The sequence below is a fragment of the Echinops telfairi genome, unplaced genomic scaffold, assembly GCF_000313985.2.
Source record: "Echinops telfairi isolate 266 unplaced genomic scaffold, ASM31398v2 ScPeMD7_5592;HRSCAF=6446, whole genome shotgun sequence".
NCBI lineage: Eukaryota > Metazoa > Chordata > Mammalia > Afrosoricida > Tenrecidae > Echinops > Echinops telfairi.
The window spans coordinates 15,335,276-15,350,572 of NW_022109491.1; the positions used below are offsets into that span (position 1 = coordinate 15,335,276).

The 15,297-nt window shown below is 43.1% G+C and overlaps 1 protein-coding gene across 5 annotated transcripts in view; it reads left to right on the plus strand.

The window, feature by feature from the left end:
- The window catches only part of CHD6 (chromodomain helicase DNA binding protein 6), a 160,498-nt gene that overhangs the window by 47,022 nt on the left and 98,179 nt on the right, over positions 1–15,297 (plus strand). For 3 of the 5 annotated variants that reach the window (XM_045295407.1, XM_045295412.1, XM_045295409.1), the window contains exons 5-10: positions 3,634–3,696; positions 4,635–4,693; positions 5,347–5,464; positions 10,208–10,294; positions 10,461–10,595; positions 10,979–10,987. In XM_045295407.1, the coding sequence (XP_045151342.1) occupies positions 3,634–3,696; positions 4,635–4,693; positions 5,347–5,464; positions 10,208–10,294; positions 10,461–10,595; positions 10,979–10,987 (471 nt within the window). The remainder of the gene's footprint in view (positions 1–3,633; positions 3,697–4,634; positions 4,694–5,346; positions 5,465–10,207; positions 10,295–10,460; positions 10,596–10,978; positions 10,988–15,297) is intronic. The other 2 variants (XM_045295408.1, XM_045295410.1) reach the window with 1 other exon arrangement.

The window sequence follows — 15,297 nt, forward strand, 5'->3', positions numbered from 1 at the left end:
CCTTAATACTAAACCTATAAATATATATACATAGATCTATTTCCCCATCCTCATATATAAATAATTTGCATATGTACATGCCTTTTTCTAGACCTCTATAAATGCCCTTTGCCTCCCAGCTCTTTTCATCTATTTCCTTTGACTTTCCCCCTGTCCCATTATCATGTTCAGTCCCCACCTGGGTTTCAGCAATTCCTCTTGGTTACATTACCCTTGATCATGCTCTACCAGGCCTCCCACACACTCCTCACCACCGATTTGGATCACTTGCTGTACCCTTGCCCCTGGGTTTTTTAGCACCACTTCCTTTCTGCCCATGTCCCCCCGGAACCTTCGGTCCCTTTGTTTTCTACTCCAGATTGTTCATCCAGCCTATCTTACTTAGACACACCTGCGGAGATAATAACGTGCACAAAAACAAGACATAACAAAACAAAGCAATAAAAGAAAACAAAACATGAACAACAACAAAAAGCCAAACGACAAAAGAGAAAAGCCTGTAGTTCAAGGACTGTTGGCCTTTCGGATGGTTTTCCAGTCAAGTCTGATGGGGTGCCAAGCCCTGGCCCCAAAGTCTTTTTTTGGTATTCCCTGGGGACTTCGTTGCTCTGTCCCCCTTGTTCTATTGCACGCCCTTAGTGTCTTGCCTCTGTGTGGTGGGATCAGATCTGGTGCAATTCCCCCACTGTCTCCAGTGTTGTCCCCTGTAGGGGTAGGGGTCAGTGAGGGATATTGTGTTTCATAGTAGGGCCGGCCATATGGTCTTTTTTTTTTCTTTTTTTTTTTTTAACTTATGCCATGTGGTCTTTTCTGTGGATTGGCTGCTCTGAGCAGGAACATCGTCCTCAAGGCTTGGTGGGCCAGAATGTACTCCACTCTCTCTTCCACCCCTTCATTTGCTCCCATGTGCTCTGATAAAACATGTCCCTCTCCCTGAGCTCCAGCTTCAGTGCTGTCCTCTCAAATAAATTCTTCTGGGGGGTGGGGTAGGTCATGGACATATATGTTGTGTTGCTCAAACCTATGTTTTGCAGTGCATGGCTGAATTTACCTGTTCATGACATTTCATAAAAGTAAGTACAGTATTTGCTTTTCTGTGATTGACTTGTTTTGCTCTGTAGGATGTCTTCCAGGTCAACCATGTGCCAAGATGTTTTAGGAACTTTTTCTTTATCCTTGAGCTTTGGTGTGGGCACTTAGGAGGCTTCCTTTTGTTTACTATTGTGAGTAGTGCTGTGATGGGCATAAATGTGCCTACATCTATTTGTGTCACATCTGTTAGATCCTAGGAGTGGAATTGCTGAGTCACGTGGCAGTCCTCCCTGTAGGTATTTTTGTGCACTGCCAGGCTTTTTCACAGCAGCTTTACCATTTTACATTCCATCAGCTTGGAGGGGTGTTATAGTTTCTCTGCATCCCCCTCTAGCACTTGTTATTTTCTGTGATTTTGGCCATCTTAGTGGGAGTAAAATCCTTAATTTTAAAAATAATTATTATTATGATAGATGTGTGTTGATGCAGAAGACCTTAGCTCATATGTTTTCGTAACACCAGTACCTAAACATAGAAGACACTCAATAAATTATGTGGGAGACATTTAGCCAGGGATGAAGTAGGAAGGATGCTGGTTCATCAATTGTGTTTGTCTTACGCCATCACCTTTTCCATTACTGCCAGCTTAACATGTTCAGAACTGTGTTGACTGGCGAGGTCAGGGGTAGTGGGCCTTGCCCCTCTTGAAAGTAAACCTAGCTTGGCTCTGTACCATCAGCCATCCTAGCCAAATATGATCTAAATGGACGGAGAAGGGGAGACTTAATAAGTGACAGATCAGGAATAATAGCTGTTGCCACTCCTTCAACCTTGGGGAGCTTGGTGCTTTGTTTCTTCATTGTATTCCCTTCTAGCTCTCTTTTCTTCTTCGTTTGGCATTCCACAAATATTCATCACCCACTGTGTACTTGGTCTTTTCTTGGCATTTAGCTATATCAGTGAACTAAACAAATAAGATTTCACAGTGTGATGAGAGAAGACAGGCAGTAAACAATAGACTACCTCTCTCTCCTTGCCTTGCCTTGCCTATGCTTAAGAATCAGAACAAATAACAGAAAAACAGCAGCTTCATCTACTCGGACTCTTACCCTGTGGATTCACTTCAGCTTGGCACTTAGGACAGTGCCTTGTGTCTGGGAGAGCACAGTAGATATTTGCAACCTTTGGGACATCTGTCTGCCTGTTGATTTCCACAGTGCTTTCTTTCCCATCTGCCTTCATCATCTTTTCCACTGCCATTCCTTTTATGAGGAAGGTCAGAATAAAATCTAAAGAAACGAAACATTTTCTGTAATGGCGTGGCTTTGGTGGGGGACAGTGGGGACCTACAGAACCACAGTAATTAGATTACAGACAATCCTTCAGGGAAGTTCTGACCAGGAACCTGGAATAGTGATTCTAGCAGTTAGTGCTTTTTCTGTTGAACACCACCCCCACCCCACCACCCCGCCAATCATATTATTATGAAGAAATTCCACATTGTAATAAATACTAGTTCTGGAAAAGTCACAGTGCATATATCTATTGCCACAGAGTCAATTCCAACTGATGGTGACTGTATGGGACAGAACAGCTCCACAGGGTTTCCAGGGCTGTAATCCTAACAGAAGCAGACCAGCCTTACCTATCCCCTGAGGGGTGGCTGGGATATTGAAAGCACAAACCTTTCATTTCACAGCTAAGCACTTAACCACACTGCTGCCAAGGCATTGATAGTACATATAAAGTACTGAAATAGGGCTAATTGAATAAATTCCTTGAGAGAATGTTAATAAACACAAGCATATTCTAACTCAGTAAATCTTTTCTAAGTTTGTCATTTATAAAGATTTTATTATGAACACAGTTGAAGGAAACTTCATGGGTATTAGCAGCCTAGAAATTTTGTTACTTATCCTGAATGGGAAGGAAGGAATTAATTTGTTTTCAGTTAGAGTTTGCATTCAAAGGATCATCCGCTGAAATGGAAAGTCGTTTGTAGAGATGGTGCTTTTGAATAGAGAATAATTATGTCTTGCATTTGCATAGTGCTTGTTCAAAAAAAAAGTTTTCATGTGCCATTTTATCTTCCTAGTCACTCAGATTTTCAGCTCCTGTATGAATAGATCTGAAAGTGGAAAAGGTGGTCACTGATTGCTCTTCAGCCAGTAGTTGATAGTGGTCAGAATCGGAACCTTCTGCTGATTGTTAGGCCCACAGACCGCTTTCTGTCACAGATTCTGAAAAATCGGGTGCAGCACCAAGTTAGCAGTTTGGACAGAGAAGCGCCACGTAAGAGCGAGCGATTTTAGTGACTAAAAGCAGATCTGAAATCAAGAGTCTGAAAACCTTGTGTGGGAGAGGAAGGTGCAGGCTTGTGCCAGGAGTTTAGGCTCTACCCCTTTGCATTATAGCTATGCAAGTTGTTTGTGATTTTTTTTCATTATTGTGGATTGGTAAAAAGGTCCTATTAGTGCTCAAAGATGGTGAACATCCAGACGAATTAGCATTCAGCTAATGTTTCTTATAGGATTTCATACCCCTTGCTCCCCAGACTCTATGGGACCAGTAATTTCCTTTCTTTCTTACCTCTCTATCTAGGAGCCTCCGGAGGATGATGCAAACATCATTGAGAAGATCCTGGCTTCTAAAACAGTACAAGAGGTCAGTGGCTTATGTTTCCAGCTATGAAGAAGTATTTGGCCAGAGAACCTGGAATGGCCATTTCTGGCTGGAGTGAGAAGTAGGCCAGAACAGTGTCTGGCTAATCAGTATCATTTTGTATCCCAACCACAATTTTAGAGTAGAAGACTCTACTGGCTTTTATTCATTGTAATCTTCACAGTTTTAGTTGTTGCAACCATTAATGTAAACTTAGGCCAAGAAAAAAAGGTAAGATGATAGGTTCCCAAACTTAACTTGGCCTGCTGTCTCCTTTGCAGAAAAAATATTACTCTGCGCCCATCTTGGCAAGTAAACACTTGTACTATAGCCCATAATACTAGATATGGTGTAGGTATCTGTTTTTGAAGCTCCACCCAGCAGGCAGTATTTGGGAAACACTGAGCCTGGAAAGTCCTAATGAAAACATTTTAGGTTATGTTTGTCTCCCCATCCCCACCCGCCTGTCAGACTTTAGATTGTCAGGGTATCTTGAGGCCATTGTATTGTAGGGTCCAGGTTCGCTTAGATGTCGAGAGGGAGAGCATAATTTCATCTTCAAGTATTTTTTAAAGTGTTACTGAATACCATTGGCGTTTGGGAGGTAGGAATCAAGGAATAACAGAGATAAATGGACTAATCTCTCAGAACTTGGGTCATTTGAGGTTCATCATCTGAACCCTACCCCAGTGTAGACCTTGGACGGATGCATGGAAGATCTGAGTCCATATTTTATTTTGTACCTGTGCCTTGGAAAACCTGGCTAAATAGCTCTCGGGAAGAGGCAAAACAATGGAAGAAGTGGAAATATCTTCAAGAAATCTGTATTAAAGCCAAGCAGAAGGCTCCGTTTTACATTTTTGAGATGTGCAGGGAGGAGGGAGCATGTGAGGGTGACCTTCAAAGGATGTGGGATAATTCCTGTTTGCTGTTGGTTTCAGGTTCACCCCGGGGAACCCCCATTTGACTTGGAGCTATTCTACGTTAAGTATAGAAATTTGTAAGTCTATTTAACGTATCTGGGTTTGGTATAAATAAAATTTCTTTTCCCTTATCACAGTGTTAGTGTCCATATTTTCAGAGAATGGCTTCTGAGGCATGGCCCACAGACACGGATTGGCTCAAGCTCACCTTGGCATGAGCAGTCATGTTTGACTGACTGATTGCAGGGCACACAGAGCACTCTGTAAACCTCGGAAGCACTTGATCCCCAAGGGCAGCTGACTCAGGCCCTGGGAGTAGACTACAAGGATCCAGTCTTCTTAAATCCCCTCGGCAGGTCTCGTTTGTCCCGAGTGGAGAGCCGTTGTTTTGTCACATACACCACTGTACTCGTGCAGTTTGCTCTCCCTTGCTGTTACATGCTCACTTGGACTCGGGTGTTAATGATATTCTGCACCCCCAGGCTCTGAGCCTATTTATATAGGAGTTACTAGGAGATACTTTGTTTAGAATTATTCCCATATTTGATTTAGTTTGGTGTTCTCTTTTGCTCTTATGGGCAAAGCCCTTCTTCTCAGCCCAGTCCCCAGCAGTTTTATAATAAGTCACTCTGCCACTTGTGTGTTAGATGCCATTCTGTGTCCTGGGCAACTGAGGGCGCAGTCATTTGCTAGTATGTGCTTGTTTTAAAATGTATGTGTCTTTGGATAGTTCCTACTTGCATTGTAAATGGGCCACCATGGAAGAGCTCGAGAAGGATCCGCGCATTGCACAGAAGATCAAGAGGTTCAGGAACAAGCAAGCCCAGATGAAGCACATTTTTACTGAGGTGAAGCAATGTTTACTGACTCCTTTGTCTGCTGCCCTTTCTTGCAGTATACAATTCTGGGTTTCAGCTTCAAATTTCTGAGTTCAGGTTTGAAGTCCCTTGCTTCTCTATTGCTCAAGGCAAATTGCTAAGCATGAAATTGGTTCAGATCTAAGCTAAAGAAAGCAAATGCTTTGCTTATGCATGAGGAGAGTAACTCTTAGAAGCTGGCAACTCCTAAGAGCATGTATCTTGGTCAGAGTAATTAGAGAGCCAGAGAAGTATGCACATATTTTCTTCAACTCTTTCCCTCACCAGAAGGTCAATTCCACAGTGACTTTAAAGTCTCCATGTAAAGACAACAAAGATGAAAGTGCTGGAAGAAAGCATAAGCAAATAATTATATTTTTATAAACTTACAGCAAGAGGAAGGATTGATGAATTAAAATATTAAACATCTCTTACTCTATACAGTGGAAAATTCCACACATATTAAAAGTAAATAATTTTAGGAAAAATTAGTATGTTTATGTATATGCATCACATACATAATAAACCTTTGTCCTTTAGATCCCTCAGCACTAGCAATATACATGTATAACTATATATGGCATACATTTTTCTTCCACCGTGTGAAAGCCTTCCTATTTATATTTATACCACATAAATACATATACAGTGGAAGAAAGAGAAACTTTTTACTCCTTCAAAGACTTATAGTCTCAGAATCTCACAGAGGCACTTGTTATGAGTCAGTATCATTTCCTTAAATTGAATATACACATATATACACCAAATTGATTTAATGGTAAGAAATGCTTTTGTAATTCAAGAAAAAGGTAAAACTTCAAATAGAAAAAATGGACAACTGAACAGAAAGGCAGTTCAGAAAGAAGGAAAAATTGATCATTAGCCATATTAGACTGTAACCATTTCCCTAATCATCAAAGAAATGCACATTACAATGAGAAGCTTCCATTTTCTACTTAACAGATGTTTGAAGCCTTGAAAGCAGATATTACCTGTTTCTAATGGGCACCCTGAGAGGAGAACACTGGCCTATCACTGGGTGGGGGTGCCACTTGAGGCCTGACTGAGGGACATCATCACAGCAGGTGGCAGCTCTCTCGGGATTTGCGTATTTTTTGCCCCGGCAGTTCTGTGTTTTAAGAAAGTCATCAGGAGTGGGCACAGAGGCCTAGCTATGGTAGAGTCATTTATTATTATGGCTTTAAAAAAGGAAAACAGCAATATGTTAGACTGTAGGCATTTGTTGTACTATGGTATGTTCCATAGACTGGAATAGTATGTAGTTGATAAAGGTGACATTAGAGAAGAATGATTAATGAGAAGCATGGTGGTTCATGTCAGGTTGAAAATGTCAGGCTCTGACAGTGTGGGACCAGTCCATTGGGCGGGGTGGGGGTGCAGGAGAAAGACCCACAGTATTCATGTGCACACAGTGTCTTGAATATATGTGAAAATGCTGATCTCACGTTCTATGGTGGGTGGGTCATGGTATTTTGTTCTTTTTTAAACAGAATTTCAAGTTTTTATGCATAAGACTTTTGTAATAAACAATAAAAAGTATCCTCGCAATGTGATGGTCACTAGTATAGGTCCAGAAAATACATACAAATCCCATCAAATTAGAGTAAACTGCTGTATAGACTTATTAAAGTATCGTTCATCTTGCGTTGCTTTTCCTAAAGTGGGAACAAGTATATGTATTTTAGGAGTGTGCTAGTGCAGTCTTACTGGAACAAACACGGAGAGCTCCCTCTTTAACCTGGGTGTGTGGCCCCAGCCCTCCTATGACTGTTAGGGTGGCACTGCTCCTCTAGTAGGGTTGAAGACAGGACTACGGCTAGATCTGGAAGAGCCATTAATAAACCCTGATGGATACTCCCTCTGTTCTTGCAACAGTTTGAATCACATCTCAGTTGTTGCAACTGTGTACAGTGTAGCGGCTTGTTTACATGCCTGTTTCTTCCACTTGAAGCTCTGTGAAGTAGACATAGCCCTCCCCTGTCTTCCTGTCATTCCTTTTGCTGGCACTAGGCACAAGGGCAGTGGTCAGTAATTGTTGGGCACTTTCCAGGTAAGGCAGGGGCCTTTGCCTTACTTCAAGTCCCTCCATCAGATCTTTCAGCACTTACAGTTTTCTTGGGGGGTGGGGGCGTCCAAACTCGTTCAGTGGATTACCAAGTCCCATGTATCTATTTTCTGATCTATTCCCAACAGTGTGGATTTTCTTTGGTTGGAGATGGAGAGAGGAAACAGTTTTAAAGGGTCAAGAAATAATATAATAAGAGCTTATACTCTTGCAGGAAGGAAAGGCTTTTGAAAAGATCATAGGACTGCATGAGATCGAGGAGACAGAACAGTAGAGGGGAGCCCCTGGTAGAGAAGTGGGTTACCAGTTAGGCTGCAAACCACAAGGTCAGCAGTTTGAACTGTCACCTGCTGCTCCATGAGAGAAAGATGAGACTTTCAGTTTCTAACAAGAGTTAACAGTCTCCTAAACCAACAGGGGCAGTTCTACCCTGTTTGGGGGGTTGCTAGGAGTCGGAATTGAAGGGAGGGCAAAGAGTGACAGGATAGAGGAGTCTTTGGTCTTGAGCTAGTCTACACCTTTATTAACAACCTGGGTGAATACTAGTCTCACAGGCCCTGGAAGAGAGCTAGGGTACATGAAGGAGACTCAGGCTCCAGAGGCAGCAGAGCCTCAGATGCCACAGAACTAGAGGTTCTCTGACTCTGAACTCTTCTGAGAACCCAGAGACTTTCTGATTCAACGAAACCCTGGCCCAGTTAGTGGCATAACCAGGGTTCAGGTTTCCTGGACAGGCTACAATGAATGAAATAGAATGGCCGCGAATTGAATATATAAACAAAATGCCCTACATTTATATTTTAAAAGTGTGCTCTAACTGTGGAGTGGAGGAAAATGGGCACCAATTCTAGGGGAAAATAATATGGCCACTTTAATTACCAAGCATGCCAAGCATGAGGTTTGGCTTCTTAAACACATCAAATTACTCCTGGACCATACCAAGAGAACAGCCCTGCTCTGCCTCGCTCTTCTCAACCCCGAGTGTCATGTTCATTCGGCACCAGGATTCTTTGAAGGACTTGGAACCACTCGTAGGCATGAACTGCAGGAAGTCTCTAGTGGTGGCAAAGGAAGTAGACACAGCTTAGTGATTGAGGGCAAAGGTGGAAAGCAGGCTGCGTGAAGCCGAGAGCTGAAGCTCTGGAGTTAAATGCCCAGGGCACAGATTCCAGCTCTACCCACTCCTGGCTGTGCATGGCCTTGGATCCCATGAAGGAGCTCCTTCAGACAGGGTTTCCTCTTCTATAAAGTTGGACTCACAGTAGTTCTATCTCACAGGATACTTACAGGATCGGATAACACAGTGTTGACGGACCCAGTTGGCATGGCTTGACTCGGAGTCACCGTTGCTTTAATGCTACCCATCTGAATCATGAGTGGGCTGGACACCTGCCTTATGACCAACAGACAGGGCTATTTGTCCCTGAGAAAGAGGAATGCTGCCTTCAGATCTATAAAGAAACACACAGGCTGATTGAATCAGCTTGCCTACTGCTGCATCAGACGGGGCAATTCCCAGCAGTGAGTCCCCATAATAAGGAAGGAAATTCGGCTAGAATTTAATCATGGTCACAACATTAATCAGGATCACAAAAGTGCCACTAACCAGGAGAAGGAGCAGCAGGGGATCAAGCTTTAGAGAGCAGTCAGTTTCTTGGCAGGAATAATTGAGCCTGAGGGGGGATTTGCCAGGGATGTGCTAATACAGTATTGATTTGAAGGTGAAACTAGATCACCTCTAAGTACTTTGCAGCCTTAGAGGCAGTAAAGAGAGCTCAGAGGGTCTGGGAGAAGCTTCAGACAGACCTGGGTGTGTGCTTCAGCTCCGAGCTCACACAGCTCTGTGTGGGACCTGGGTCACCTGCCTCAGCCTCGCCTGTGAAGTAATTACAGCACCTGCCCCGTTAGGTTGTTTGGAGATGTACCTCTAAGCAGTTAACATAATTCTGGACACATTCCTGAGAGTTACTGACCCTTCCTTTAAGTAAACTCATTGAAGCATCTTGTGTAGAATGATAACGCAAGAGTGTACAGCTCAAGTGTACACATCTGTGTAATGGTATCCTGGGTCAGGAAGGAAATGGAGCATTATCAGCACCTTAGAAGGTCCCCCTCAGTCTTCCTCCCAATGTTAGGTCTGCTGCTGTTGTTTTTGTTACAGGAGCTCTAGTTCTGTGTTCCCAAGGGCTGGTTTTGGATCAGAGCAGAAGGAAAAGTGCCCTCCCTGTCCAGAGTTTTCATATCGCCGCAGTGACTGTGGGAAGGCCTTCCCCCGGCTCTGTGCCTTCTCTAGGTGAGAGCACGGCTGGCTCTTTTGACGTTAGTTGCTGAGAGGAGGATGGTGAGGAAATGTCTGTGAAGCCAGGCTTCGAAGTGGTTCATTCTGGTTCAACACCGTGTTGAGAATCTGTTACCCTCCCACCCCACCCCGATGTACTCAATCCGAACATAGATTTTGACCAGATCCCCCTAAGACTCCCAGGTGGGGATTAATAAAAATCACCCTGGGTTCTTCTTAAGCTGTAGAGGTATGTGAACCCTTGCTCTCTGGGTTTCGGTGAAACTGGGAGCTTTGGTAATAGGGACCTCAGGGTTGGAATGTCACGCAGTGGGGGGCACTTGTAACTGTTGCCCTTTGTTTGCATCAGCCTGATGAAGACTTATTCAACCCTGACTACGTGGAAGTTGACCGCATATTGGAGGTGGCCCACACCAAGGACGCAGACACAGGCGAGGTGGGTGTTCTCTCTGCCCACTCCCTGGGGGAATGCGTGCGGCATTACTCATGGCCTATACTGTCCCAGCCTTCATGTGTTGTACACTGGTTTTCCGAGGCCATCCAGAGGATACCAACCCACATAAACCAATAGAAAGAACAGCTTCTTTCCTGTGTTCCCCCAGGAGGTGACACATTACCTGGTGAAGTGGTGCTCCCTGCCCTACGAAGAAAGCACGTGGGAGCTGGAGGAGGACGTGGACCCCGCCAAAGTGAAAGAGTTCGAGTCTCTGCAAGTTCTCCCCGAAATGAAGCACTCGGTAGCCTATCTCTCCCCCCAGTTTTGTAACGTGCGATGTCATGAACTTGGTCATCGAGACAGCCACTTGCCTCTGCCCCTAAGAGTTTTCTGTGGTATCTTCCCTCTAGCCAACCCTGTAGTTGCAGTGTTTGCTCCCCCAGCCAAACCCTAGCACCCGCTCGGCCTGAGGCCTGGGCTCTCTTTGGAAGAACGTGACATTTAAGAAGAGTGGATCGGAACTTAAGTTTCTTGGTGCTTGGCTGTGGTGTGGAGATAGTTAAGGTGGACTGTGGAAGAAATGCCTGTTGTGTTGTTTTTCCTTTGTATTGTATCTTATTTCTTGCTACATCATTAATCTCTTTTTTGGTTGTTTTTCCTCCTTTGCCTTCACTCAACTGGAAGATTCTTAAGGTGAAAATCTGCCTTTTATTTATCAATCCCTGGTACCTCACAGAGAGAACATAAGTTCTCAGTATATGTTTATTAAATCGATTTGTTTTTCTCATTCTGGTTGTTCTCAACAAGTTGTAAAAATGCCCCAGGGGTCCCGAGTCGTGGTTCTATAGAGTGTCACAGTGATAACAGGAAGACTTGGCATCAAAGCCAAACTAAACCCACTGCCAAGGAGTGGATTCTGCTGCTGCAGCACTGCAAGACAGTAGAACTCTTCTGTAGTTTCCACAACCCTAAATCATAGGCTCCCAAACCTAGGTGGCCTACATACTGCCCCTTTTGCAGAAAAAAAAAAAAAAAATTGCCCTGCACCCCCCTGGCAATTGAAAACTTTTTTGTGCTTTAGCCCATAGTCCAGGATATGGTGTATGTATCTATTGCAGCACTGGATGTTTCCAGCAGCCCCCCAGGGGGCAGTCCCACCTACTGGGAAACAGGGCTCTAACCCTTCACAGAGCAGTCAGCTTCATCTCTCTCACTCATACTGGGATTACAGCCTGGTTACAGTGTAACTAAACTAGAAATAGCATTGCTTAATTAAAAACTCAACTATAGACTGCAGTGATCACAGTTTCTATTTTTTAAAGTCATGTTTTATTTAAAAGAACTCTTTCCAAGAGTTCCAGTAAAAGCTGGAACCCATGTAAAACAGAAATATGTCAGAGAAGGAAAACTACTGAAACATGTTACTTTCCACTAACAGAGGGATAGAAATGTGGTAAGACTACCCCTGTCAAAAGGTGGAAAACTTGTGAGCCCTCGTGAGGACATGATTGCCACAAGGCAGAAATCAGACATGCCTCCACACCCCATCCCTTTAGCCCTATTCTGACACCAACCATCCCTCCCATAGTACTCCACCTCTGTGACTGGGCTTGATAATTCATTGTAAGGGCTGCACAGAACTCTCAGATGATATTCCTAATTACTGGGTTTAATAGGGAAGTTGTAGGCTACAATTCAGGCGAGGCAGGCATTTGTTCAGTCCAGACAGTTTCTTCTCTGCCATACCCACAGGCAGGTCTCTTTCTGGCCCTCAGCCACTTGGCCTGGCCTCTTCCCTCTGGAGTAATGTTACAAAACTCTTTTAGGGCTGCTAATATATGCCTTCTGGGCATCCCACTCCACCATAGGCCTCAACTCAAAGGTACTGCGCTTTAGCTCTGTAGGTCAGTAAACCTGAATTAAGTGCCCCAAAGCACCCCAGTCCACAAGCTAGCCTTCTGACCAAAAGCATTCAGATTTGCTTGCTCTGTGAAGTGGTAAGTCTACCACCCAGTCTCATGCTCTGGTTCCTGATTTTGCGGTTGCTTCTCTGCCACTACTTCCAGGGATCTTGGGGTCCCAAGGACATGTTTCACTCCTGGCTCTTTTGCTAGTGATGAGATTCCCCCCGCTTTCCTGCATCTGAAATGGTTCTTGTTATACTTATCAGAATGAAAAAAGACAATTAACCCTGTAAACAATCACTCACAACTGAAATAGATAATCTAATTAGTGTCTTCTTTCACCTTCTTGCCCAGACCCATCAGGAAAACAAAGGTCATTTGGTGGGAATGGCAAAGGCTATAGCTAGAAGAGCCAGATTCAGTAATGCATTGCATCTCACCCGGCCCTGAGTGCCTGCTCTCCCTGCCTCCACTAGTATGTTTGGTATTACATATCTAGAGAGCTGGGATTCAGAAATAGACTTCAAGATTAAACATAGATTTGGGTCAGAGTCAGATCGATAGTAGTGGCTTTTTTGTTTATTTGGCTTTTAGTTTGTCTGGTTTGGGGCATATTAAGTTGTGTAAAAGTATATTGAGATGGAGAACTGTGATCAGAAATGCATATAGTTGATAGGGTTGCTGATTTTAAATTTCTCTTTCATCTGAATCCAACCTCCAGTTTTCCTTAACTAATGTTGGCTTTTAAATTCATATGGTCAGTCATTGCTTGAGCATTCTGAAGACACAATAGGGAACAGAGTACAGGCCCTTTCCCAGGAGTTGAGTTTACTGGAAGAGGAGAGGCATGTGTGTGCAGGGACAGATAGGTCTGCAGTTGTGATGTAGAGACAAACATGGGCCGGGTGGAGTGGGGAGTATGCTGAGTGCAGAGAAAATTTCATTCTGTGGCTAATTATAAGCTACTGTTGAGAAGTCATCAGACACAAGCACACACACCAACCCACTCCCTCATCCCCTCCTGCTGTTTCTTTTGGCTGACTGGTTCTCAGCCAGTTTCACATCTCCCTCTTTGCCATTTACGATGCTACTACCCTTCCCACCTCCACTGAACCATGACATTTGTCTCACATTTGTCATTTCTTCTCCATTGAAAAATACACATTTTGGAAATATATACCAAAGGCTGTAGGTTAAAATGGTACCAAAAAATAAGATAAAAAGTTAAGAAAAGGACCAGCCCCAAATGGTCTCTCTCACTCTCACTGCCATCGAGTTGATTCCAGGTCATAGTGACCTTAGAGAACAGGGAAGAACTGCCCCAGTGGTTTTCCAAGGCTTTACCTCTTTATAGAAGTAGAAAGCCTCGTCGCCTAAATTACTTTTTGCTGTGTTTTGAAGGGATCTTATTCTGTACTTTGAAGGTTAGAGGTGACCCTAGCAGTCTTGGTGAATAGGACACTCTGTAGCTAAAAGCTTTTGGTTGAAAATAGGTAACTTGTAGAGTAGAACATGGACTCTTCAGAAAGCACAAAGTCCCCAAAGGTGTCAGTAATGCTTGTGCTAAGGGAGAGAAGCAGGATCTTAATGGGAAGGGCTTCCCTTGGAGACTCCTAGAGTCACATTCCTCCCTTGGACATTGAAGGGGAAAAAGCTGAAGGTGGGAGGTCCTGGGGTAAAGTGCTCTTTACCATGGGGTAAGCAGCCTCCCAGGTTGGGTGTGAAAACAGCTGGCTAACTCCAAGCTTGTGCTGAGGTGACTGGCCAGGGACGTGAATGAAACTCAACCTTCAGCACCACTGGTCTAGTAAAGCCCAGAGAGTGACTTTGCACCTAGAACCTTTCAAAGGCAGCAAAGTACTGTGAGCAGCTTGAATCACTAGGGCTGGAGAACATTCTAGAAAGTCTTCAAAGGCTTTAGGGATCCAGGCTGAACTGGCTCCTTCAGACTTTAAAAAAAAAAAAAAAGTCATTTCTTAAGGGAACAAAACACGATGGGTTTACATAGAAATTGCTTGCTTTAAAGCTATTTAATTAAAATAGAAAAAGGTGTGAGCCTTGATCTGTATTTCTTTGAAAGACCACGCACAACTTATATTGATCCCTAGTGTTTCCAAGTTAGGGTTAATAAACACCATGGAAGATCTTAGTCAATTAGTTTTTTTTTAAAGAAAGTATTTTGGGTATTCATTTTATTAGCCCAAAGGGCCTTTAGTATCTCCAAATAAGAGTAAATAAACACCACAGTAGAGTTTATTAAATTCACATGTTAGCTAAGAGCTTAGTTTTTGTTACGAATGTATTTTGCGTATACATTTTATTAGCCCAGAGTGCCTTAAAGTATCTCCAAATAAGAGTTAATAAACACCACAATAAAGTTTATTAAATTCACATGTAAATAATACAACTTTTGTTAAGAATGTATTTTGGCTATACTGTACATATTATGATAATAGCTCAAAGTGGATCCATCAAAGACTGAAATTACTGTTTAGAAAAGTTCTAGTCCCTGTAGTCTAATATATAACTATGGGGACAGCTAAGGATTTTTATCTTTCAAGACCTTAAAGTGTTAATTTAGGATCTTAATTTGTCCATAAGCAACAAAACAATGTCCAAATAATACAAAGCCTAAATAAGTAGAAAACATTTTTTTGGATGGGCAGGGTAAATACATAAATATTTAAATTTTCTCCACATGACACTAGTCGGTGAACTACAAGGTAATTCAGGAAAGGTGACTAATTCATTCTAATAAAATTATGTAGAAGAGTAAATATGACAGATTATTCATGTTAAAAATAAAATTCTCTGTCATATATTAAAAACCCATTGTCATGGAGTCAGTTCCAACTCATAGAGACACTATAGGACAAAGTAGAACTGCCCCATGGGGTTTCTGAGGCTGTCACTCTTGGCAGGAAAAGACAACCTCCTCTTTCCCATGGGGTGTCTGGTGAGTTTGAACCACCAACATTTCGGGTAGCAACCCCATGCCTGAGTCTGCTGGGCCACCAGAGAAAAAAAGAATTGTTTTATAAAATTTATGCTCCACATGCAAAACTGAAACTAGTAATATTTTCTATAGTCTGTGTAGGG